We start from the raw sequence: 27,985 nt of genomic DNA on the forward strand, positions 1-27,985 counted from the left end.
CGCTGATAAGAGAGCGACGATTGTCGTCATCGGCGATAGCTTCCACACAATGCAAGTGGCCCACTGACATTGAAATTGCTGGCTATCTGTGTGTGTGCGTGTGTGTATATGTATGTAAGTGTATGTCAGAAATAGACCTACTGAAATGGAAAAGTGCTGATAAGTGTGTTAATAATAAATAATGATAGTTTTAAGGAAATTTTGTTGGAATATGTGTAGTGGTAATTGAAACTTAAAACAAATAGTAATAATAATGGAAAAATTTACTTAAAAAAAATGGTAATAATAATATTTTATAAAAAAAATAGTAGAAAAAAGGAATTAAATTATTTAAAAAAATAATTCGAAATAATAAATTAAATGGCTTTGAATTTCATTTTATGCAAATATAAATATTTACTAAAAAATTTTCATAATAAATATTTAAAATATATTTTCTTTACTTTTTAATACAAATTTTAATTTAAATTACTAAAAATTGCTTGGAAATAATGCAATTAATCATTTAAAAAAGAATAATTGCACGTAATAAATTAAATTATTTTGAATTTTATTCTCAAAAAATGTAAATATTTAAAAAAAAATTAGAATAATAAATATTTGAAACAAATTTTCTTTATTTTTCAATAAAAATTTTAAGTTTAATTTTAAAAAAATTAATTGAAAATATTAAATTAAATTACTTAAAATTTTTTGTATTTAATAAAGTAAACTATTTTGTGTATTATTATTTTATTCCAAATATTTATTCTTAATTTTTTTTATTTCATTTAAATTTTTTTAATAATTATTGAAATTAAGAAACTAAATTGCCACAAATTTTAAATTAATAATTAATTTTTTTCTAGAAATTTGTGAGTTTAATAAAAATTTACAGCAATAAATATTTTTTTTTAAACAAATTTTCTAATACATACATATGTATTTTAATAAAAATTAATTACAAAAATTAATGGAAATAATTAATTTAATTATTTAATTTTTTTATAAATTATTTCGATTTTCTTACAAATAATAAATTACATTATTTTAAATTATATTTTTCAAAAATATAAAATTTTTAAAATATTTAAAATATTTTTTTCAATACAAATTTTTAAATAATTTTAAAAAAATTTCAAAAAAATGAATTAAATCATTATGACTTTTCTTATATACTTTAATTAAAATTAAATAAAAGAATATATTTATAAAATTAATAAATTTAAATAAATAATAATGAAAAATATTATAAAATTTATTGGAAATAATAAAATAATTTATTTTTATAAATAATACGCATATATACTTTATTTACTTGACAATTTTTTCCTTGAAATATGAATGATGCATAAAAATTTAGATTAAAAAGTATTTAAAATACTAATTTTTTTTGCAATACAATTTTTATTTAAAATATTTTATTTTTATATTGGACTGTTTTTTGTTTTTTTTACTGTTTTTAGATTTTTTAAAGATTTTTTTAAAATATTTGAAATTTTTTTAAATAATTTCTTCAAAAGGAATTTATAAATTATAAAAATACAGTTTGGTAATATAAAACGAATAAAAGCGAGAGAAATATAAAATATAGCAAAAAAAACTCTAAAAAATGTTTGCACAATGTTTTTAACATAAATTATTCAAAACTTAATTGCAAATAATGAATAAAATTTTTTTTGTTTTTTTTTTTAATATTTGCAAATTTGTTTAGTAATTTTTTCTACATCAAAAGAACTATAAAATATTGCGAAAAAATGTAATTTGTTTTTAATTATTTGACAATTTTTTAAATAATTTTTTCTATATTATAAAAAAATGTTGGTTATATAAAGTAAAAATATATAATATTCCGAAAAAAGTAATAAAAAAGTTTTTGCAATACAATTTTAATTGAAATTATTCAAAAATTTATTTGGAATTTGAATTTTGAAGTTAATTATTTTTTTTCCAATTTTTTTTAATTATTTGAAATTTTTGAATTACATTTTTTCGTTTTTTTTTATTATTGGAATTTTTTTTAATATAATATAAAATATTTTAAAATATTTTTATCGATTTTTTTTAGTTGAAAACTTTTTAATAAATTTTTGTATATTAAAAAAAATGGTAATTTCAAAAATTTATTTGGATATAATGAATTCAGTTTTTTCAGTTTTTTTATTATTTCACTATTTTTAAATATTTTTTTTAGATTTAAACAATTTTAATTTAAACAAATTTAAAATTAAAAAAAAAAATAGGTTATATAAAGCGATAAAAATAAATAATATTCCAAAAAACAATAAAAGAATTTTGCAATTTTAATTGGACTTATGCAAAAATTTATTTGGAATTTGAATTTTGAATAAAAATTTTTTCAGTTTTTTTTAATTTTTGAAAATTTTGAATTACGACGTTTTTTCGATTTTTTTTTATTATTTGAAATTTTTTCAATAATAAAAAAATTGGAAATGTAAAGAAAAATATAAAATATTTCAAAACATTTTTATCGATTTTTTTTAGTTCAAAATTTTTTAATAAATGTTTGTATATTAAAAAAATTGATATCTAATATACATATGTAAAGAGAATAAAAGCTAAAAAAAAAATATAAAACATTAAGAAAAACGATAACAAAAAATATTTAAACAATTTAAATATTTTAATTATTAAAATATATGTATATTTATTCAATTTATATATTTTTATTTTTCTCAATTTACGTATTTCTTTATTTTTTCCCAACATTCCTTCTGCAGAGATAATAATTTTTAACACATGTAGTATTTAGCTTCAAATCTCATTAACTCCCCATCTATATCTCAATTTCAATTGCCGCTCACTTACAACAAATTTATTAGCATGCTTGCCACCCACTCAACTCCACACACACACACACATCCTCAGGCAACCACACATTTGCATTTGCTGCTTTATGTCAGTTTAAACGAAAATTAAAATAAAAATTCATTTCAAAGTCATTTATAAAGGTTAACTACAAACAAATTACGGTAATTTTCCTGCCTAAAATGCAACAACAACAAACAGCGATTCACAATTATTTGCACCGACGCGATTATGCATATTCCCACACCTATTTATACACACACGCGCACACAAATGTGCATAAATCAGTTGAGCTCGGCGGCGGTCTCGTGCGTTGTCGGCGGCATGCCATCTACATATTTCCCACACAAGTGTGTGTGTGCATGTGCCTACCAGCTTGTGATCACGTACAAATTCCTATTGATCACTGCGTTCGCTGATCTTGCACACACACACAAATATATGTACATACATATATACCGGCATGTATGTATGTTTGTATGCAAATAAATCGGCAATCGGCGCTTTGGCGCAGGTGGTGATGCAGCGTTCACCACAACTTCGTTCTGCTGTTCGTTCTGTGTTTGGCGCAAAGTTGAGTGAGTAATTTTCACGCAGTTGACACTCTTGTTTTGGGTGTTTTGGCAGTTTTCGCTTTGGCTTTGCTTGAATTTCACCATTCTTCTTTCACATTTCCGAGTTGACCTATTTTAGTTTGTTTTTGTTTACGTTTCTGTATTTTTTGTTGGGTCTTTGACCTCAAAATTTGTTGACGCCATGGGTTTTTAGGAAAATTCGAGACCTTGATATTGAAATTGAATTGAAAAATCATGGTTTGTTATTAGGTTTTCGGAATATGGAATATTTATTTTACCCTGAACAGGGTCGAAACAGTACGCTCAGATAGTTCATGGTCCACCTCTCCAGCCCTGTAACCGGCGTGAACTCTGGGCTGTGCATTTACGGAAGTCATGTCGTTGGGTTACTAGACTCAGGTCATAAGTAAACGTCGTCACTACGGGGGAAAAAAGAGTTAACGGACGATAAGTCTTTCTTTGATTGGCGGATTTCCCTGATTTTAGTAGCGACTTTCGATTTTCCATACATTTAAGAGTGATCAACGATATCGTGGTTAGATAACTTACTCGCTTCCAGCCGTCGCACCAACTTGTTAATGCCGTCTGTTCCAATGGATTTGTATGATTTAACCTTGAGTAGCCGTCGAGTAACACAACTTCTGGCCTTGCCGGTTACAAGGGGTATTGTGATCAGCCGACTAAAGCAGCTTGCGCACTTCTTCTGGTGCGGATATCTGTTCGGATAGGACAAGGCCACGACTTAGTCGCACCGGTAGAGAGCGATAACGGAACTTCGAACTGCCACATTTGTCGGAATCGTCGACTACTATAGTATATAGCTGACATACGATTTGAACGATTTGAGTGAGAGTCCTTGTTTGGAAAACCTTTTTATTCGACAAGCTCAAAAACGAGATAAAAATTATTCAATCAGCTAAAGCGATTAACGCCTACAGTTACTAAGTCTTGGCTTAATCTATATTTATTTTATAAAAAAAAAAATATTTATATGCAATTTGAAAACACTTGTGCTCAGCAGAAATCAACTGAATGAACTTGTCGATTAAGTTCACAAATCTACAAATCTACATTAGGGTAGTACAGAAAAGTTCAAAAATTGTTTCTAATAAATTGCTTTTCACATAATTTGTCAATTTTAAAATAACCCTACTTATTTTCGAACTTTAAGTAAGTAAAATAATATTACACATTAGGGAGGGCTAAAATGGTTTTACCAAATTTTTTTCTAAATCAAATGTTTTTCACAAAAATTGTCAATGTTTATAATTATAATTATAGTAATTTAAAACAAATTAAAATAAATAACATTTCACATTAGGGTGGGCCGAAAACGATTTTACCGAAAAATTTTCTAAACAAAATCTTTTTCGCAAAAATTGTCAATATAACCATATTTATGTATATCAAAATTTTTAATATAAATAACATTTCACATTAGGGTGGGCCAAACACGATTTTACCGACAAATTTTCTAAACAAAATCTTTTTCGCAAAAATTGTCAATATAACCATATTTATATCAAAATTTTTAATATAAATAACATTTCACATTATGGTGGGCCAAAAACGATTTTAACGAAAAATTTTCTAAGCAAAATGCTTTTTACAGGAATTGACAACACTTGTAATAACAGTACCTATTTTCAATTTTTTATATAAATAACATTTCACATTAGGGAGGGTCAAAAGAAATTTACGGCAAATTTTTAAAATGCGTTTAATAAAAATTGCCAATATTTATAATAACTCTGCTTATTTTCAAATTTGTAAAATAAATAATATTTCACATTAGGGAGGGTTTAAAAAGTGTTTGCGGAACATTTTTCTAAATAAAATGCTTTTCAGAGAAATTGACATTGCTTATAATAACCCTACTTACAAACGTTTAAATTTTTAGTATAAAAAACTTTTCACATTAGGGAGTGCCAAACAAAATTTTCCATAAAGTTTTCTAAATAAAATGCTTTTTACAAACATTGCCAAATATATATTTGTAATAACTCCACTTATTTGAGTAAAAATTTTAATATAACATTTCACATTAGGGAGGGCCACATACGATTTTCCCGAAAATTTTTCTAAATAATATGTTTTCAACAAAAATTTCCAGTACCAAAATTTCCAACTTATTTTCAAATTTTTATAATATATAAAATTTGACATTAGGGAGGTCCAAAAAATTTTTTTTCTTTCTTAGTGAGATCTAAGAACTTTTTTTTCAAAAAACCTAGAGCAAAAAAATATTCGACTTTTTTTACCCACCCTACTCCACATGCATCTTAAGATTTCCGAAATTTTTTTTTTTTCTTCAAAATGTGAACTCTCTTAATATGAACCATTTGTTTTTTCTGTTTATCAACATATTCGTTCACGCTTAACAGCAACAATTAAGCATTACAACAACAATGTCAATTGCAATAATTGCTTGAGATAATAAAAATATGCAACAAATACCGGTTAAACGCGACGGCAGGTAATCAAGCAAAATCAGACTAAAACGGAGGCCGGACGAGACAAAGCAACAGCAAATATAAATCAAATATATACTCGTACATACATATGTATGTGTGCATGTAAGGCAAGCAGAGGCGGCAGCAATCAGCGCTAAGCTTTGCTTAATTCATGAAAAATGTGCTAAATATATATTAAATGAATTTGGGCTAAAAATATCTTGCACGGCTGCGAGGGAACGGGGGTCTAATAAGTGTCTTGTGTACATTGCATAAGCCGAGTCACATTTCAGCCGAATTTGCGTACACAACTTGGCCTACAGCAAGCTGTTGACTAGAAATAGCGCCTAAATTTGTTTGAGGGACGTTCGGGGGAAACAAAATCAAACTACAACAGTGTCGGCAGCAATTGCGCGCCAAACTTGTGTGCGCCTGCATTGACCACATTTCAAAGTAGAGCACTTGCACAACCGCTTACCTACTGATTGACTTAAATTCTAGCACACGACATACATACATACATACATACATACTAAAAGAATCGAGACACACATACTAAGAAAATCGAGTCATACTCATGCAAAATTTTTAGTTCTAGTAGCGCATACTCACACTTAAAATATTTTTAACCCATATTTATATAAATACATATGTGTCTTTTTTCCAGCGTGCTCCCATGGTTATGGCCGTGATTCTATTGATCGCAATCGCTGTACTTTTGGCCTTCTACTGCAACTTTCTTTTGGGCAAGGGAGCAACCGTCTACATAAAGCCGCTGCTGACACGCTATCTCAGTAGCAATGGTGGACTAGCCGCTGCCGACGCCCGGCTGTTCAGGCCAGAGGATGAGGTCATGGAAATACCACGACCACGCGGCGTCTGGGACATACCTGGGCCGGTGCCAATACCTTTTCTCGGCACGAAATGGGTATTCTTCGTGTTCTTTCGCAAGTACAAAATGTCGTTGATGCATGAGATGTACGCGGGTGAGTGCGAAAATGTTTTCGAAAAGATATATATATATTTATTTTAAGTATTTTTAGATATTTATAAAGGGTATTTTTTAAGAGACGTGGTTTTAAAGAAGCAATAAACTCATATAATTTTATGTTATGGTAAATAATTTGGCTTTGTGATGATGATAAGGGTCTGCCATGATGTTTTAAGAGACCGTCGCGGCTGTCTCGACTAAATTCCAGTCAAGAGGTTTAATTTTCAATCACTTTTTCCCGCAATTGGGACTGTACGTCAGCAATAAAACACCGAATGTTCTCTTCCAAGGAGTCAATCGTTTCGAGCTTATCTGGCAACACTTCGCGACTGCATATAACCAACCGCAAAGAAAGCTCAGTAGGTCAGCGGTTATGAATTTCACGTTCTTGAACCACAAGCCCATGACACTAAATAATTTGCTCATCAACAGTTTCCTTCAATAAATTGTTTGTTTCCTTGACTTTATGACATGAAGCGGCATGTTCTTGTAACCAAGGGTCGTCCACATCAACATCCTCCAATTTTGATACGAAAAAATCATTAGCCATAGCTCTATAGCGGTCCTGATTGGCCGCATTTGATACGTACTCCTTGCCCTCTTCAATCTGGTCCATTACAATACCAGACTAAGTGACCTGGTCTGAAGCAACAGAAGCCTTTTAAAGTTTCCTTTAGGCGAAGCCTTCAACTGATTCATCCGAATTTAAGTCTACTCTGTTACATCATTATATCCGCTGGGCAATGTCACATACGGCATTGATTCTCCAAAGACGCTCTCTACGGCTGCAATGATTTCTTCCTTAGTCCTTCGATTATTGAGATCTTTAATATCCACTGTAGCCTTGGGTTAAAGTCGGCTACCGATGCGGTCATGCTATTTGAAGTTTGGAAGAAACTCGAGCTTGCCGTCTGGCCGTTTTCTAAATCCAGTAAATGTACGTATGCTCTAGTTTTCCTTGTTCTCTTCATTTTGACTTCTGCTTCGTCGAGTTTTTGATATCTCTGAGATCGTCTGACTTTATAATGACGGCTTCCAATGGTCTTTTTGGCCTGCTTTTGGTATTCACCTTTTCCATTGGCTTTCCTGAGCTCTCAGTTTTTCGTCGGTTCGCTCCTCGGCATCACCGTTTTATACTCTTCGGTTCTCCACTTCGAGGAGGCGCAACGTGTTGCGTGTTTCCGCAGAGCTGGTAGCACGCCGTTTAGATGTGATGGGCTGGAGCGTTGCGACCGATTGATTGTTGGTTTCAACATTTGGCAGCGGATCCGGTTTCTATGGTAAGTTTTAATAATTTCAAATAGCTCTTTGAGCTGTTGATCGCCGAACCCTGCTACTTCGGGGATACACAGTGCTGTATGCCTTGCTTTAGTTCTCTTCTCGGTGTACGGGTAGAGGCAGCCCTCGCGGTAGACACTTAGTTACTATTCACCTCGTCACTCGAACACTCTCCTTCTGCCTCTATTTGTCAGAGCCTGCTTATGAGATATTCACAGTTAACCTAAGATCTTAGGCCGTATACAGTTCGCAAGATGTAGCCCTTAGTGGTTTGAGCTCAACATTTTGCAATATTAATTAAAATTTCAACATGTGTGATATCGTGAATACCCCTAAAATTATATCCTTCTTCTTTCTAATTTTTTCTCCAGACTGGCATCGCAAATACGGTGAAATCGCTTTAGAAGTGCTGACTTCTGGCCTGCCGATTGTGCATTTATTCAATAGGGATGATCTGGAAAAGGTGCTGAAATATCCCAGCCGTTACCCCTTTCGGCCGCCCACTGACATTGTCGTGACGTATCGGCTATCGCGACCAGATCGCTATTCCAGTTTGGGCATCGTCAATGAGTAAGTATTTTAGGTATGTATTGTATGTACGTATGTATTAAAGTAAGTATATTACTACCGTTAAGGTTACACATATTTTACAAATCCGGAAATATAAAAATTAATTTGGTGACGGTTCTTAAGTTTTATCATTTCTACATTTTCGATATATGTACACTTTTCAGGCAAGGCCCCACCTGGCAGAAGCTACGCGCCTCACTCACCTCTTACATCACCTCGCCACGCATACTGTACAACTTCCTGCCCGCCCTGAATGTAGTTTGCGACGATTTCATCGAACTTTTGCGCCAACAACGCGATCCCAACACACTCGAGGTACACAACTTTGAGGACATCGCCAATTTGATGGGCTTGGAAGCCGTGTGCACGCTTATGTTGGGTCGTCGTATGGGTTTTCTGGACAAGACTGCTCAGCAACCGGAAAGCATACGACAACTTGCGAGTGCAGTGAAGCAACTTTTCATCTCACAACGGGATTCCTACTATGGCTTGGGTTTATGGAAGTATTTGCCGACGAAAACTTACAGAGAGTTCGTGCGTGCCGAGGAACTTATCTACGAGTAAGTGTTGGCAAAAAGTGGGCAATGGTCAGCCCTGTGAAAGTGTGACACAGTTATAGACTTGAAACTGATTACAGTGTTATTTCCGAGATGGTTGACATGGCACTGAAAGAGGACTACCTCACCTCGGCGAGCGATGAGAGTGAGGCGGCTTTGCGCAGCATATTCTTGAATATACTGGAACTAAAGGATCTTGATATACGTGATAAGAAATCGGCGATTGTCGACTTTATAGCGGCGGGCATTGAAACGGTCGGTACGCGATAGCAAAAAAGCCCAATCAATATTTAAAATCTATTTACTTTGTATTCACAGCTCGCCAACACAGTGCTCTTCGTGCTCAGCTCGGTGACCAACGATGAGAAGGTGATTGCTGGCATATTGGCCGACTTTTGTGAATACCGTAAGACGACTATCACGAAAGAGGCAATCGCCAAGGCGAACTACACCAAAGCTTGTGTACAGGAATCGTATCGCATTAGGCCGACGGCCTTCTGTTTGGCGCGCATACTCGAGGAGAATATGCAGTTGTCGGGCTATCAGCTCAAAGCCGGCGTGAGTGACACTTTTTCGTGGCAGTTTCGGCTCAAGATTAAATAAGCTTTTGTTATTTTTTTGTCTTTTTTTTAGACGGTTGTGCTTTGTCAGAATATGATTGCCTGCAACAACGACGCCAATTTTCCTAATGCCAAAGAATATCGACCCGAGCGTTGGCTGGATGAGAAGGGTCAATTTACGGTAAATTTGCCGAATGCATGTATTGTCGTGCCATTTGGCATCGGAAGGCGTACCTGCCCGGGCAAGCGGTTTGTAGAAATGGAAGTGATGCTGTTATTGGCTAAGGTACAGTCTGACATAAGAAAGCTCATCATTTAGTTCATTCTGATCTATACCCTTGTGACCTGGCTTAGGTGGCTAGCTGTGTTGACAACTGCTAGGCTATTCAGCCGTTCTATGTACTCCGTCACCAGTAGCAATTTAATTTCGTAGGCTGAGATCGCTTTAAGATAAACGATACTGTCTTTGATGTAGTCTTATCTCTACACATTATCTTTTATGAAAGATTTCTATTTGGAAAATGCTCAGAAAAGGTTCCATAGTTATGGAGAGTTTGGTATGTGGTACTGCGATTTCGGCACCAATTCCCTCCGAAGTTTTTGAGCCGTCGGTGTACCACTTGATTGTACGGTCTCTAAGCAGTCGCTCAAAGTCGGAACTGCTTCATTTGGCCCTACTGCTGAGGGTAACTTAGAACTTCCTTCCTTTTTTGTCATGCCCAAGGGAGAAGAATCAATGATATTTCGTCAATTAGACCCCTCGTGCGTTGGGAAGAGATTACCTTATCTCTGCAAAACCATGGTAATCCGGAGTAGTGTGTATTTAGCTGCTTGATTGATGACTAGGCAAAGCGGTATGAGCTCCAGATTGACCTGAAGTGCACATACGTAATGCACCCTTGCGAAGATGCAAGCAAGTCGTTGAAGTTCTTTCGAAGTCCGCGATGCTTAGGAAGCCCAAGCCCCCGCTCCCTACGTAACCATCGGTCTCACGAACGTGGTGTACGTCCATCTGAAATTACTTGGCTTAAGTGCTGTCCTGAATCTTCGTATCCTCTACGGTGGTTTCAGCTATCCTAGTGCTCAGTATGGCCTCTATCGATCTATGTTTGATGCTGCTGGATTTTTTCACCAGTGCTTTTGCAAAACTTTCAGGGAGCATATTGTCTAAAGCACCTTCGTTGTCTAGACTGGCGCATGGTATAACCTCTTTACCATTCTGTGAACTTTGCTACAGATCAACATTAGTTGACCCATCTCTATCATGTGGGGTTGCATCTTCTGCGTCTTCGATCTTATTTCGTGTATTTTTCATATTTCGTAATAGGAAGGAAGTGAGACTAATTGACCCTAAGGATTTCGTCTTCTTACTGGGTGTGAAAATTACCTTTGCTGCCCGCCATGGAAACTAACCGACCAAAGTCAAGTTCAGTTGTGAAAAAAATTTTTATTTGACGAGATATTTTCATCAAATTTGGGGTGATTTTTTTGGTTAAAACCCAACTATAATATGCGATGAAGATTGTTCAGTTCGAACTACTATAACATATAGCTGTCCTACAAACTGACTGATCACACTAAAGCCTTTGTAAGGAAAACTTTTTTGTTTATTGATATATCTTCACGAAATTTTGCACTAATGATTACATTGGGCGATGCTACAATCTCCGAAGAAATTGTTCAGATCGGATCACTATAGCATATAGCTGGCATACAAATTGAGCAATCACTACTAAGTTTTTATGAGCAATTTTTCTTGTTTTTATTATGTCTGTAACCTTTGAATCTTCCCAAAACATAGTACATCTTTTATTCAATCTAATTTTCCATTACAGCTGCTGCTCGCCTTCGAAATCAAATTCAAAGAGCCGTTGAAAACGGAATTTGAGTTTTTGCTAGCGCCTAAAACGCCACTAACATTAATAATGACAGATCGCGTCTACTGAACGAACGCGCTGGACACACGAACACATTCACATGCAAAACGCGCTGCTACGATCGTGCTATGGCGTGCCAAACCGACAAACACGCAGCTTTTGTGAAATATTTGTAAATTATTATTTTTTGAACGAAAGCAAAACTCTATAAGAAATATTTTTAGTAATTTAATAAAACACAATGACGAAGGTTGTGTGAGCATTTTTGCGTAACGAAAGACTATCTTAATTTTAAATTGTATTTATAAACTTAACGAGGAAATGTTGCAATATTTACCCAAAAATTAATAAAAAATATATATAAGTTAAAAAAATATGTAAATGTGTATATAAAAACTTATGTGTATATAGTTATTGTAAAATGTGAGCAAAAAAAATAAATAAAATAAAAAATAAAAAACAAGCCAGATGAACTTTAAATATTATAAAAAATAGTATAATACTAGGGGAGCCGGCCACGCGTTGGGGTAATATACATTTTAAAATATTATTCATATAAAAAACTATTAAATACAGTGTAAATTTTATTTACGAATAAAAGCGAAAACCTTTGTCGGTATAAGAATCCAAGGGATTATACTTGAGGTTTAATTTTGAATATGTGCATGCAAAAAATTTTCATTGGAAAAAAGAACGAATTCAAAGCTGCTTTCTCAATGTCAGGTTGCCAGCCTTTCTGTCCAGTTAATAGAGTTGTCCGCTTAATGGATTGTACTTAATATGTACATGGTTAAAGGAGATGTCCGCTTAATAGAGCGTTCATTTAATAGCGCATTTACTGTATTTTTTGTTTATGAATTGTTTTAACTATCCTATCTCCCAAGTTGGTTCAAACTGGACGCAGTGTGCTAAATTTTACTAAAATCGGTTCAGTAGTTTAGGAGTTCATCGCGGACAAACAACGTGACACTTTATTTTTATATATAAAGATAGACACTAAAAATAAAAATAAATAAGAAATATTTAAAAATTGTTAAACATAGAATTTTAAAATAAAAATAATTTTAAAAAACATTTAAACGGTTGTTAAACTCAATATCCGGCATAGCCTTCAATGCGCGTAGCGACTCACATTTAATGTCTGCAATACACGCTAACTAAATAGAAAAAAAATCAATTAACTCGCCTCTACTTCTAATTAATCAAAGCTTTTAAATTAGACTCTAAAGCAGAGAGACTCAACTGAGAAATGGTGGCTGCTCTCACGTCATTACTAAGGGAGTCATTATGAGAGCTACGAAGTAAGCGTTCAAGTGCCAGCCAGCTACGCAGTCGAATTCGAACTTATAGCCAAGCAAAGGCGGCAACTGTACTACTGAGCGGCAACCAGCAGTCTACGCGCCAATGCCAATATAGCCACAAACCTGGTCTTAAAACTGGCCCAAATAACGAACTTGTCAAGTTGACTCAGCCGCCGGCTACAGCAAGTCAACAACGAACGTATACGAACATAACAAACGAACTTAACTTTTGAACATAACATTCGAAAATAAGATTCGAACATAAGATTTTAACATGAAACTTTAAATTTGAAGATATAATTCGAGCATAAGATACGAACATAACATTTGAACATAACAATCGAACTTACCATTCGAACATATCTGGCATTCGAAATGTGCGTCAAGTTGGCTCGGTTGCCTGCCACAGCAAGTAAACAATGCGTATTGGAACATAATATTTAAACATACCAATCGCACATAACATTCGAACATACAATTCGAGTTTAACATTCGAACTGAATTTTCCAACATAAAATTCGAACACAACATTTGTACATACCAATCGCACATAACATACGAATTTAACATTCGAACATAACATTTGAACTTAACATTCGCACATAAAATTCGAACTTAATATTCGAACATAACATTCGAATTTAATATTCGCACATAAAATTCGAACTTAACATTCGAATATATGGCATTCGAAAAGGGCGTGTGTACACTAGCGAGAGCGTCAGCGCGTACTCTCTGTTAGCACTTCGAAAACGTTCCCACTAACTAGCTGTTTACCAAGCGCTCAGTAAACGCCTTGAGAGGTCTATCTTACTAACTACGACGTAGCAGAGCTTGCACGCCAAAGTTGTTGGCTACTGACATTCGGTGTTCGCAGTTCGAATTGTACGGTACGCTAGGCGCACAAGCGAAGTCATAACGGTTGTAAAGCGCTGCATTGTTGAGTGTGGAGTTGATTGGAGCATATTTTGTAAATAAACATAAGGCGCGAAGGAGTTTATTTTCGAACGAAAAACGAAAACTAACGCGAGCAAGGCAAACAGACAACGAAAAACGCTGACGTAGGCAAAATAAAAGTGCGCGCGCGGTGGTGTTCAAGTTTTTTTAATAAAATTTGTTTTAAAAATTAATTAAAAAAAAAACTAAAAATTAAAAAAATTTAATCAAATAAATAAAAAAAAAAATATTTAAAAAAAAATCAAATTTATAGTGTATATACGCTGTTTTTGAAAAAAAAAAAATATTTTTCTATAAAAAAAAAATAATTCCGATTTTCGAAAATAACCAAACGTGCACTGTTTGAAGTTTATTTCAATCGCTGTGCCAATCAGCCAGTACATACTAAATTTTGTCGACTAACCAGTACAACAACTAGCCGTCACGCTAATTATAGCGCACTTGTACAACAATAACAACAACATAAACCACAAAACCATTGTGTTTAAGCCGTACTCGTACTCACAACGAAAATTTTCTTAAAAATATAAAATGTGTGTAAATAATATACGTAAATAAATTATATATTGTAGCTTAAGCGTAAAATTCTAAATAAATATTTATAGTTTTAATATGTAGTTGTGAGTTTACTAATAATTTGCATGCGCTTAACAAGTTGTTAATGCATTATATAATCATTACCTGAGACGTTGTTGTAAAACCTGTTTTCAACATTCATTCTAGCACATCTAGCTAGCAGTATAACGTGAAGATGCCACAATTGAAAGATTTTTTATTTATTAGTAGCTGATTAAGCGAGCGACAGTTTAATGTGCTAATGACGAACCGAATGCAAGGGGCGCGGTTTTGGAGGGACTGTATAATTAATTTCGTGAGAAAGAAACTGATTTTGTAAAGTCAAGTTTTCATCGAAATTTGTGCCATTGTCGTAGGCAATAATTCGTATCAACTTATGTAAAGATAACTTGTCAAATAACAAACAAACCTACAAGAACTTGATTTTGATCGTTCACTATGTATGGCAGCTATATGCTATAGAGATCCGATCTGAACAATTTCTATAGGTGTTAAGCAATGCCGTAGATCAAAACGTATGCTTAATTTCGTGCAGTTATCTTTGCAAATAAAAAAGTTTTCCATACAAGAACTTGATTTTGATCGTTCAGTTTGTATGGCAGCTATATGCTATAGTGGTCCGATCAGAATAATTTCTTCGGAGATTATACCGTTGGCTTTGAAAATAATATGCGTTAAATTTAGTGAAGATATCTCATCAAATGAAAAAGTTTTCCATACAAGGACTTTAACTTGATCAGTCAGTTTGTATGGCAGCTATATGCTATAGTGATCCGATCTGAGCAATTTCTATAGGTATTATAGAAATACTTTAGATAAAAACGTGTGCCAAATTTCGAGCAGTTATCTTGGCAAATCAAAAAGTTTTCCATACAAGAACTTGATTTTGATCGTTCAGTTTGTATGGCAGCTATATGCTACAGTGCTCTGATTTTAATATTTTCTTTGGAGATTATAGTAATGTTTAAGATAGTAATCTATGTAAGGTTTTGTGAAGATATCTCAACAAATAAAAAAGTTCTCCATACAAGGACCTTAGATTGATTAGTCAGTTTGTATGACAGCTATATATTATAGTGATCCGATCTAAGCAATTTCTTTAGAGATTGTACGATTGCTTTAGATAATGACTCATACCAAACTTTGTGAAGATAACTCAACAAATAAAAAAGCTCGCCATACAAAAACCTGATTGGAATCGTGCAGTTTGTATGGAAGCTACATGCAATAATGATCCGATATCGGCTGGTCTGATAAATGTGATGCTTCGGGAAGAGAAAGTTACGTGTGTAAAGTTTCTCAGTGATATATCAAAAATTGTTGAACTAGTTTGCTTATTAACAGACGAGAGACAGAGGGATGAACAAACAGCCGTCTTTAAAGCAATATACTCGTATTTATACAGCATTTTTTTAATTATTCTACATTTTCAAATAAAATTTTCAAGCAACAGCAACCAGCTGTCTCGAGTCTACCTTTAAAAGCCCCACCCCAAATTATTCACAGCATTGCCGCATCAAATTCGTTGCGTGAATAATCACACAAATGAATCGTCTATTCGTTGCATAAGCACAGTGGGACCTCAAAGTATGCTGACGTGACAAAGCGGCTCACAGTAGTTTGATTGATGTATTAACAGCCGCAACTAATCGTCGATTTCAATATCATAATGCAACAACAACAATTTTCAATACATTTTTCAACTAAGCAACGCTGTTTGGCTTCATCTGCATATTGTTGACCACAAAACACGTTGCTTATATGAATACGTACAAACACACACATATGCACATATATATGTATTAATTATAGTCAAACAAGCGTCTTTGTGTTTTTGTTGTTTTATGTCTCTCGAATTACCACATCACTTTCATTCACATTTTACTTCATTTTTTTTCGTGCTGCTTTACACTGCTTTGTGCGCCCTAATTGGCGACGATGATTCATAATGGTGGGGTTATTTAGTAATTGCATGTGGATTTACTTGTTAAAATAGTGGAAATATATAAATTCTATGAAATAATAACGAACATTACTAGAAAGTAACTACCAGCAAATAGTGCAGGCCTACAAATTTCATATTAGAACGTTTGCTTCAAAGCTACACCACCGCGCCTACCTTAATGTCCACGTGGCACATTCAACCCTCATGTCATAGTTATTTCCAGGTGCTCATACATACATATAGTATGGTATACTATCATATCACATGACACCGTTACATTTTGCTTTATTTTCCTTATTGCCATGTTGACTCACGTGCTTTTGTTTGTCTTGTTTATATGGCATGTCCTTGCAGGTCCTAGCCGCCTTGCTTGGCTGTCGCTCACGTTTCCTATTGCGTCGACGTCGCAATTGGGTTAACGGTAAATTAATGACTTTGACATTGAAGTCCAGTCTTTTGTTTACATGTTTTCATTGCGCTATCTGTCGGTTTTTGCGATCTATTTTGCTTGACCACGCGAAGGGGCTACGCTGATGCCGCCTTACGTGGAACATTTTAGCGGAGGTAACTGAGCAAAATTTAACAAATGGAAGGTTAGGGCGCGACGTATCGCTTTTAGGCATAATTATACACTGAACAGAATATATTAAGTTTGTTTCAGGAAGTTTTACCCAAAAAGAAGCGTGGGAGCGTGGGAGACCCTATAAAGCCATAACGTTCTGTTCGTCTGTAAATATACGAATAAGTCGCTCAGTTTTTGATATATCGAACTGAAAATTTGTAAACGCGCTTTTCTCTTCAAAAAGCTGCTAATTTATCGAAATCATCGATATCGGACTACTATAGCCTATAGCTGTCATACCAACTGAACGATCGGATTCAAGTTTTTGTATGGAATATTTTTTTATTTAATAAGATATCTTCACGAAATTTGGTGTGGGTTATTCTCTAAGCCAATAATGCAAACTCTGAAGAAATTGTCCAAATCGAACGACTATAGCTTATAACTGCCATACAAACTGATAGATGAAACTCAAGTCTTTGTATGAAAAACTTTTTTGTTTGATAACAAATCCTCAAGAAATTTGGTATGGGTTATTCTCTAAGTCAATAAAGCAAACTCTGAAGAAATTGTTCAGATCGCACAACTATAGCTTATAGCTGTCATACAAACTGATGTATCAAACTTAAGTCTTTGTATGAAAAACTTTTTTCCTTGCGCTTGTGTAGGCTATTATAGCTTCAATGTAACCGAAGTTAACATTTCTCTTATTTTTAAATACCAATCGCGCTTATAGTACATATGCTCTTAGCCACTGACTAGCCGACTGTTTTCCCACACACCCACTTGAGTTGCGCATTCTATAAAAGTTTATCAAGCTTGTGAAAGTTATAGTTCAATTTATTGTTATTTGATTTAGCAGTAGTTTTTGTTATTATTGTTTGCATTGTTTATATGAAAATGTGTGGGAATTTGCAATGTGTTACTTTTGCGCATTTGAACTCTGAGAACTAGGCCTTGCCAAAGCAGGTCACCACACCCTAGAAAGCTTGTCAGACTGTAAGTGTTTTGGTGTGTAGTCATGTTATTGTTTGTTGTGTGGATATTAGCTACCAATTTTATTGACATTATTGAATGCAGTGATAGGTTAAGTTAGGTTAGGTTAGGTAAAATGTAAAGTGTCTCTTGGACAGCTTGCGACGCCTGTTCGTTGTAATGTCTAGAACTTCTAGGTATCATAAAGTCCATGCAGTTTTGAGATATCGATTTGAGATTTTGCACACATGATTATCTTTTCAAGAAGCTTTATAATTGTCGGAGTTGACGTTATCGGATCACTGCAGCATATAGCTGTCATACAAACTGAACGATCGGATTCAAGTTTTTGTAAGGAAAACTTTTTTATTTGTCGAGATATCTTCATGAAATTTTGTGGGAATTATTTTTCAAGACAACGGTATAATCTCGGAAGAAATTGTTTAGATCGGACTAATATAGCATATAGCTGTCATACAAACTGAACGTTCAAAATCAAGTCCTTGTATGAAAAACTTTTTTATTCGCCAAGCTATTTTCTAGAAATTTAGCACAGATTATTCACGCAGACAATGGTTTAATCTCCAAAGAAATTATTCAGATTGGACAACCATAGTCTATAGCTCCCATACAAACTGAACGATCGAATTTAAGTTCTTGTATGGAAAACTTTTTTGTTTTTCCAGATATTTTAACGAAATTCAATATAAATTTTTACTTCAAGAAACGGTACTATATGCCAAGAAATTTTCCAGATCGGACAACTATAGCTTATAGCTGCCATATAAACTTCACGATCAAAACCAAGTTCTTGTATGGAAAAAAAATTTATTTAACCAGATATATGCATGAAATTTGACAGTATTATTGTCGAAGGCAGCACACATATATATTTACTTATATATGTACTCACAAAAATAATAATAACAACTATGTAGTCGAAATTAATCAGCATTGCTTTGACCTGCTTGCTGATAAACAGTGACTCGCTCGCTGCTTGTATTGTTTGCTTGTATTGCTGTTAGCGTCTGTTGACCTGCTTTGACGGCAAAAACTTTTGCGAATTCTTATTTTGCTCGCATTTTTCTATAGGCGCGTTTCCACTTCCTCACCTCTTTTTCTTAATTATTTTTCTTTTGTTGTTGCTGATTTTGTTTTTCGCTGCAGCACGTGAATTGCCAACATTGCGATGGCAATGCGTGTCATGACAGGTTTTTTTCAACTGATTTATGTGTTTTTATTTATTTTTTATTTACAAAAGCAACGTTGCTGTGCTTCGTGCATTAGACACGCGAAACTGGTTTATTGCAATTGCAGCTACTTCTATTTTACTCTTCACACGGCTTCTTAGTAGCTGCAATCTGTGATTATATGCATATACATGTGTATGGGTGTATGTCTGTTGCAATAAGTTGTTTTTTTAGCCGCCGTGCTTCGCTATTTTTTAATTGTTTGCTGATTTTTTGCTTGTGAAAACATACACACATACATTCGTATGATTGTAGCATGTGTAAAGGCAGGAAATTGAAGCAATTATTCACGCGCCTGACATATTATGTGAAATGGGTAGTTCGTGTGCTACAAAGAAATGATGAAACGCAGAAAATTTTTGGATTTTAAGTAAAAGTAAGAAAAAAAGTAAACTTCGGTTACACAAAAGCTGGAATGCTCTGCACAGGTTCAAGTTTTTCTTAAAAAAAGTTAATGTTAAGCATTAGGTTTGTATGACAGCTATATGCTATAGTCAACCGATCTGAAAAATTTCTTCAGATAATGTGGTGTTGTTTTAGAAAATATTCTGTGCGGAGTTTCCTGAAGATATCTCGCAAAATAATAAAGTTTTTCGTATAAGAATTAGATTTTCCTCATTCAATTTGTATGACAGCTATATGATATAGTTATCCGATATAAAAAATTTCTTCAGAAATTATAGAGTTGATTTAGAATATAATCTGTGTTGAATTTTGTGAAGATATTTCGTCAAATAAAAAATGTTTCCATACAAGGACTTGAGTTGAACCGCTCAATTTGTATGACAGCTATATGATATAGTGATCCGATATAAAAAGTTTCTTTACATATTATAAAAAAATGTTTAGGAAATATTCTGTGCCGAATTTTGTTAAGATATCTCGTCAAATAATAAAGATTTTCATACAATGACTTGAGTTTGACCACTGAGTTTGTATGACAGCTATATGATATAGTGATCCGATATGAAAAATTTCTTCATATATTATAAAATTTGTTTAGAAAATGGTCTATGTCGAGTTTCGTGAAGATATCTCATCAAATAATACAGATTCTCGTACTATAAGTGCTAATCGTATTAGCTTGATGGATGGTTCTCCATTACGGTATCACTGAGAATTTCTCTTTCCACACTCTTTTTAGCTCACAAAGTGAATTTTTTAGAAAATTCTCGCTAGATTAGTTTCCCCTATTAATCATTGGTTAGAGCCAACGAAAGCCACAGCTGATTCCCAAATTATATCGGAGACGTCTAAAAGCTGATGTTTTATCACAAATTGTAAACTAAGCCACTCACAAAAACAAAGTAATCAAAAACATATGCTTTCAGCTTCAATTGTCTCACTGAAAAATCTTTCAGACACCTTAAATACACTCTACCACCTTCCGTCCAAAATAAGTTTTTGTCAACAAAAGACTTAAGCAACAAACTCGCACGCACCCAAAAAACGAAATTCCATAAAAGTTAAGCTAAATAAGGACACACTTGTGCAGTCGCACGCTTTTTACCATACCAGTGTGTAAACAGAGCGGCATAAGCAACCAGAAACTTGGTAAGCTAGACACGTCTGTTTCTTGCTATTGTTAGACGGGTGTCAATGGAAAATAGGCTCAGGCTACCTGGCACCGATATTGGCTCTAAACCAAAACCGAGTTCGTGCGTGCTACAAACGCACGTATGCACGAGTTGACCAAAAATAAAATAAAAATCACTTGGCGCGTCTCTACACGAGCATGTTGAAGTGTGACAAGTCAATGGCCGCTTTATAAGGCTTCATGACGCACTTTTGTGTACTTTTGTAGTTGTTGGGCTTACAAGCGGTTTCAGCTCAAAAGCAGTTGCAGTGAAGTATAATATCAGGTATTGGTTTCATATTATGCATAAAAGCCAGAAAATATGTATTTAAACTCTTTTGAGTGAATTTTAAGTTCGCTTGTTTACTTACTGCGCATTTTACACATTCTTGTGCGGCAGAAACAGGTGTGGCTTGTGGCAAAGATTTTCACTTGGCTGTGCGCAGTACAAGCTGCATTTATTAGCAACGCTCGTACACTTCGAAAGGTAAATCCGAAATTAATTTCGAAAAGTACATTTGATTTTCGAAGTTAACTTCGAAAGTTAAAACTGATTTTCGAAGTTAAATTCGAAAAGTAAATATGATTTTTGAAGTTAATTAAACAATTTTTTTTTTCGAAGTCAACTTCGAAAGCCCAGTAACGAAAAAGAGCCAACTCAAAGCATTTAACTTTGTTGATACACTCGTATTTCTTACGAAAACGCGCCTGTGTTACGCTCTCCGCTTCGCTCTCATTTCCATACTCACATTCCCACATTCTTTCGACGCGCATTCGAACAACGCACGTATTCTGTTTTTCATTGCTTTTGTTGTGTAAGTCAGAGTATATGGCCAAGCACTCACAAACTGTCAACGGTTTGTTTACATTTTTTATTTACCAACAAATTTTCGAACTGGCAACGAAACCCGTTTTGGCGCCTTCAGCCATAACACAACAAACTCGGCGCGGTTTCATTTTGACTTTTTTTACCACCACCTTTTTTTCGTGTATTTTATGACCTGTTTTGTGCGAGACGCCAAGTTTTGTCGTCATCGTTTATTTCGTACAATCACCTGAAAATGTGTGGAACAAAATAAAAAAGTTTAATACCGTTATACATATTAATTGAAAGGCATGCGGACAGCAATGCGCTAGGGAAAAAGTACTTGTCTACTTTTATTTGTTTTTGTAGCTGGCAACACGCGAGCGGGGCATAAAGAGCAGCAGTTTAATTATTACTAACTCACGCGAGTATTAATTTATATTTCTTTTACTAATATTTTTCCTGTTAATGGTTGAAGCGCGTTAGGCAAAAATATATGTAAAGGTAAAATCATGGTCAGAAATATTTGTTTACATTGCGTTGTTGCTTGTTTTGTTGCCATTGTAATGCTATTACAACAAACATTTAGTTATGCAAGCAGGTCAAGCGTAGAGGATAGCAATCACGCATATGGAATTAGGCAGAAATTGAGTGGGCGGTCATATGGTTGGCAATTCAAGCGAGCAGTTATTAACAATTACCAAATGTATGCGTTTCAAATTTTGAAAAAATATTTGTTTAGAGACAAATGTGATATCGGTTGCACTGAAGCTATAAAGCTATGAAGCTTAACAAATAAAAAAGCCCCATTGAGTTTGTATGGCAGCTATATGTTATAGTAGTTCGATCTGAACAATTTCTTCAGATAGTGTAGAGTTATTTTCAAAAATATTCCATACCAAATTTCGTGAAGATATCTTGTCAAACAAAAAAGTTTTCCATACAAGAACTTGATTTTGATCGTTCAGTTTGTATGGCAGCTATATGCTATAGTAGTTCGATCTAAACAATTTCTTCAGATATTGTAGAGTTATTTTCAAAAATATTCACTACTAAATTTCGTGAAGATATCTCGCAAAGTAAAAAAGTTTTCCATACAAGAACTGGATTCTGATCGTTCAGTTTGTATGGCAGCTATATGATCTAGTAATCCAATCAAAACCATTTCTTCAAGTATTATAGCGATGCTTTAGAAAGTAATATGTTCCAAATTTCATGAAGATATTCCGCCAAATAAAAAAGTTTTCCATACAAGAACTGGATTTTGATCGTTCAGTTTGTATGGCAGCTGTATGTTATAGTGGGTCGATCTGAACAATTTCTTCAAGTATTATAGAAATGCTTTAAAAAAAATCTGTATCATAATTTTGTGAAGATATCTTAACATATAAAAAGTTTTCTATACAAGAACTTGTTCTCTGAGGGGATATCTCTCGGAGTTCTGGATGAACGGCACTTGACCTAAACGATCAATTCACCTAAACCTTTCAAGTCCCCGGGACCGAATGGGAGCTGCAGCAAACTGTTAGGATGTCATACAACTGTTTGGCACCTACCTATGCAAACTAAATAAGACTGGGTTACAACCAGGGGGCTTGGAGACGAGTCAGAGTTACATACATCCCGAAGGCTAGTAAGGACTCCCACGTTACGGCCAAGAACTTCAAGTCCATCAACCTCTCCTCCTTCTTTCTAAAAATTCTGGAGATACTGAGGGACTTTTACATAAGGAGACGCAGTACGAGGGACCATTTATCAGGAGCGCAACGAGATTGTTGTAAAGGCAAGTCAGTGAATACTGCCTTGCATACTATCGTATCATGGTTGAGAAAGCATTAGGGTTAAGGAATTCGCTTTTGAAACTTTCCTTGATATTGAGGGAGCTTTCAATAATGTTCTGCCAGAAGCAGTTGTTACTACTCTGATGGTCTTGAGGTTGAATCAATCCTTAAACAGCTCATTTTCAGTCTTCTGGGCGATAGAGTGATTGATTTAGAATGGGGTAATGTACGTGATCGACGAAATGTGTGTTGGAGAACCGCACAGGGTGGAGTCCTCTCTCCTCTTATATGGATCCTAGTCGTTAATGACCTGCTTAAAAAACTTAAGGACTGTGGCTGCCGGATAATTTCATATGCAGATGATGTAGCGCTTGTGGTGAGAGGAAAGTTCCTGAGTACCGTGTACGAGTTCAGGCATGAACATCTCAGCGTCGTAACGAATTGGTCTGTCGGAAATGTTCTCGCTATCAACTCAAGTGTAACCAAGATGGTTTTATTTACTAGAAGATATAAGCTCCCGGTGGCACCGCTGCGGCAAATGAGAGGCATTCGTCTGCAACCGGCAGAAACAGTGAAATATCTTGTCCTCATCCTGAATAGGAAGCTTTAATGGAAGCCGAATATCGAAGATGAAGTAAAAAGACATCGATTGCCTTATACTCCTCTAAGCGAGCCATTGGCAAAAGGTGGAGTCTCTCACCGAAAGTAGTTCTCTGGCTCTATGACACTATAGTCAAGCCCATTATGTTCTATGGTGTCTTTATGTGGATTATACTGATGTCTCAAACAACAATTCTTGCCTAAAAACGCCTGACGGAATCATCCGCTGAAAACGAAGATATGTGAAAAGATCCAAGTATATTTTTTTTTTGTTAAGGAGTGTATATAGACTTTTCTTCCATTCCTTCTGAATTCATATGACAAACATAAGAAATGGTCGGATCTAGTTGAATCCGTATTAATGGTAGCATTTAAAAAATTATTTCTTGTCAGGGTACAAACAAACCTACTTTGAAGTTTGTAAAAGCTGACTTCGAGTTTAGGACATGCGAGGCCGAAGTTTCGAAGAATAAGTTCCATTAATACATACTTAATTAAAGTATATTTGTTTGTTTATGCGATGAAAAGCAAAATGTTTTATTTCAATCGTCGCACGTGAATTGAACAGTTGCCTGTCTTGAACTCATTGCTGCCTATAAGAGCTGGTTAGCCACTGGGCAGTAATGCACCATATTTTGCGTCGCGTGCAAACGTGTTTCCTGGACGCTGAGCTATGTTCACATAAGCTTTTTTACCGCATATGCTAGGCGCAAGTCAAGACAGGAGAAAGTGGCTGACGTTGGGTCTGAAAAAGTGGTCAAGTGCCATACATACATATGTGTACAATATATTGTGGTTAATGTTTGTATAAGCTTATATATAGTAAAGGGTGCTTTTTAGGCATATCGCTTATACTATCTCACATTTATTAAAGATTTATGTAAGAATCGTTATTTACTATATGAAGTATGGCAGATTTTTATAGACATACAAAACTTGGGTATAAACTATTTGACCTTGCCATGCGTAATCAGAAAAAATTAATAAAAATCCCATAACATGCTCATCATGTCATCAGCTACAAAAGAATTGGCCTTTCGCGTAATATACGCTGTACGCTTGAGTGCGTCTTCAAAACGATACGAGCGCTTGATGATCGAGGAAATTTTATACAGTAAATATGAAGCCAAATAATGGCACATAATATAGAGAAACAATATTGTTAGAATATAGTAATAAAAATAAGTGTTGTAACGCACATTTCTAACCTCATTTGTCACTAAACTATACTTGTTTGTATGGAAATATTTTCCAATATAAATTATCAGAATGGCACATACTGATCTCTTAGTGAACTCGATTTCAAAAGTGTATCATATTTTCTCAGTTAGATTCGGTTCAAGTTGCTCAGCAAACCATTCAATTATAACGAAAGAGTTCTAATTCTAAAAAAACACAACCAAAATGAGCTATCTGCGTTCAATAGGTAAAGGTTAATACACAACCAACTGCTTCCAAAGTCATTACGTGACCCCATTTATTTTGTCCATATATGCCCATATTAATACACACAATTAATTGTTATTGCAAAGTAATAAATTCGGTCTTGCACTAATTCTTGCCACAGAAATCTCACGCGTAGAGATGACGCCGGCGGAAGACTCCACCTACACGACAAGTAGCGGTTCGAAGCGTGCGAGCTACTCGTTGATGGGCATCAAGTTGTTGGAATTGGTAAGATATATAACTATAACTATAAAAATACATACATACGAGTATAGACATAACTACATACTTACATACATACATACAAATATACATACATTCATACACACATGCATACATAACAAGTCAATTGAAAAGTCCCCGGCCTGCCTTAGTAAAACAGATTTCTTTGGCAAAAATCGTTTTTTTCCTCAACGTAGTTTCCTTCAAAGGCTGATACATTGAATCTAACGACCCTCTCTTTCTAGTACGATTTGTCCTTTGTTTCAAAATAGGTCTCAGTTTCGACGTTCACCTCTTCATTCGAAGAAAATTTCCTCCCAGCGAGCATTCTTTTGAGATTTGAGAGCAAGAAACAATCACTGAGGACTAGATCTGGAGAATATGGTGGATGGGGAAGCAATTCGAAGCCCAATTCATGAATTTTTGCCATCCAATAACGCTATATATTTGTTTTTGTAGGGCAGTCAATAAAAATAATGGAGGATGGAGTCATGAGTACAAAGTCACACAAGTGAGGAAAGTTCTCTGACTGCTTGGGTGGGCCAAAATCAATTATTTTACATATACGTAGCTCAAACAGCTCACGACTTCCGGTCTTATAGCAAGTATTCTCTGGGAGCCAAAGAGTATACGTTTGCAGGCGAGCTAAAGTGAGAAGACGAACCATCCCTCTCCAGGGTTGTGCGCAGGCTTTGGAACCCTCGAAGAAAAACGACCTCATTGAAAAGACGGACGACGGAGACCCCCTCTTTTGATCAGCGAATTAAAAGCCAGTGGCTACGCTGGCTAAATAATGTCGACCGAATGGACTCTCCATCTCTAAAAGTATTCGACGCAGTACCCGACGGGGAAAGCAGAGGAAGAGAAAGACCTCCACCTCGTTGAAAAGACCAGCTGGAGAAAGACCTGGCTTCGCTTGGAATATCTTTAGAGTGTCTGCTGTGCCGAACATCTTAATTTTTCGGTCATTAGAAATTATTTTGTGGTCTTTTTTGATGTTTTCGTTAGTAAAAACCTCTTCTGGGCGTCCGGTCGGGCACTTTTCAATTGACTTGTTATATACATACTCATACCACTGTTGGCTTTATCCCCACACATTTACTGCGTTTAATTCAATTTAAAAATTACTTCACCACGCGCTTATACTTATACTTATGCTTAACTAACGTCTACATTCCAGGCGCTGGTCATCACTTGCATCGGCCTCATCGATGAGCCATCCACACACTCACATCTGCGCATCTTCATCACGCCGCGCGTTGTCGCCCTCTGCTACGTAACCTTTGGCAGTCTCATCATTTATACTTCAATTTACTTAATTATGGCATTGTTCGGCGATGTGTGCGTAACCTCTTACAAATAACCCCCCTTTAACCCACATAAGTTGAGTGTAATTTTTTCTTTCTATTTCTTTTATGCGCGGCTTGTTTAGCACATCTTGGCGCACCTCGACGCTGTGGTCCATCATTGGCTTCATACTGCTTGTGGCTGTGACGGCGCTACTCTTCCGCGATTGGTCCACCACAAAGGAGCGCAATTACTGGCATCCGAATATGCAACGTCTTGACCTGGTGCTGGCCGCTGCTGCGGTCTCATTGGTGACCACACTCATCTACTTGGTGGACTTGTTGGCTACAATACGTTTTGGTGTTAGCGGTGAACTGGAGTAAATGCGGTTGTGGTTTAGCGACTAACGGTCGCACAGAGCAGCTGTGCATCATCGACGTCTTCTGGCTACGTTTTAAAGAGAATGCTGTAATATTTACAGAAAATCGACGCAAATTTGTTTATAATATTTTTTATTAATAATTTTTACGAAAATAATTGCAATATTTTAATTTTCAATGCATAGTATTAAGCTCAAAGTAACAATTCGTTGGTGTTTATACTTATATATAGTAACATAGATATCTATATAGTTGTATAGAAATATCAGTGGCGCATCCGCGGAGGGTTTTGGGTAGCAAGCACACCTCAAAACAGAGATTCTAATTAAAATTGTCCAGAATTTACGAAGTAACTTCAATATTAAAAATCTTTTGGCAGCAAAAAACCCCCAATAGCAAATGCTGGCTACGCCACTGAGTAATATATATACATATAGGTATAATGCTAAGCGCAATCGAATATTTAATATGCCATGAGAAATTCGCATTTCTTTAAATGTACAAAAATCACAAATAAAATGTTCAATATTGATTAAGTGCGTCAAATCGTTGACGAGACACAGTTTTTTTAAAAACGTTTTTCTTACAAACTAATTGTAAAAGTTGAATAAACAATTTTTTAATACAACAGTAATTATATATAACCGAATTTT

General features: G+C 34.9%; 2 protein-coding genes across 5 annotated transcripts in view; both read left to right on the top strand.

Moving 5' to 3' along the window:
* LOC105225924 (ecdysone 20-monooxygenase) overlaps positions 1-12,092 on the top strand; it is a 28,380-nt gene extending 16,288 nt beyond the window's left edge. The window contains exons 3-9 of the mRNA XM_049457456.1: positions 6,504-6,822; positions 8,477-8,675; positions 8,840-9,235; positions 9,313-9,487; positions 9,551-9,790; positions 9,866-10,078; positions 11,628-12,092. Of these exons, the coding sequence (XP_049313413.1) occupies positions 6,513-6,822; positions 8,477-8,675; positions 8,840-9,235; positions 9,313-9,487; positions 9,551-9,790; positions 9,866-10,078; positions 11,628-11,738 (1,644 nt within the window). The 5' untranslated portion in view covers positions 6,504-6,512 and the 3' untranslated portion in view covers positions 11,739-12,092. The remainder of the gene's footprint in view (positions 1-6,503; positions 6,823-8,476; positions 8,676-8,839; positions 9,236-9,312; positions 9,488-9,550; positions 9,791-9,865; positions 10,079-11,627) is intronic.
* On the top strand, positions 1,044-27,981 carry LOC105225923 (uncharacterized). 4 transcript variants are annotated; one of them, XM_049457466.1, is made up of 5 exons: positions 14,100-14,460; positions 25,325-25,423; positions 25,565-25,671; positions 26,846-27,006; positions 27,098-27,981. In XM_049457466.1, exons 2-5 carry the CDS (start codon positions 25,402-25,404, stop codon positions 27,333-27,335), a joined length of 528 nt encoding a protein of 175 aa, XP_049313423.1. In that variant the 5' UTR covers positions 14,100-14,460; positions 25,325-25,401; the 3' UTR covers positions 27,336-27,981. The 4 variants fall into 4 exon arrangements, with proteins under 4 accessions (XP_049313426.1, XP_049313423.1, XP_049313425.1 ...); XM_049457469.1 differs by lacking the exons at positions 14,100-14,460; positions 25,325-25,423 and adding an exon at positions 1,044-1,058; XM_049457468.1 differs by lacking the exon at positions 25,325-25,423 and having other exon boundaries at positions 14,103-14,460.
* The last annotated feature ends 4 nt before the right edge of the window (positions 27,982-27,985 follow it).

Source organism: Bactrocera dorsalis, chromosome 5 (genome assembly GCF_023373825.1).
Source record: "Bactrocera dorsalis isolate Fly_Bdor chromosome 5, ASM2337382v1, whole genome shotgun sequence".
Taxonomy (NCBI): Eukaryota; Metazoa; Arthropoda; class Insecta; order Diptera; family Tephritidae; genus Bactrocera; species Bactrocera dorsalis.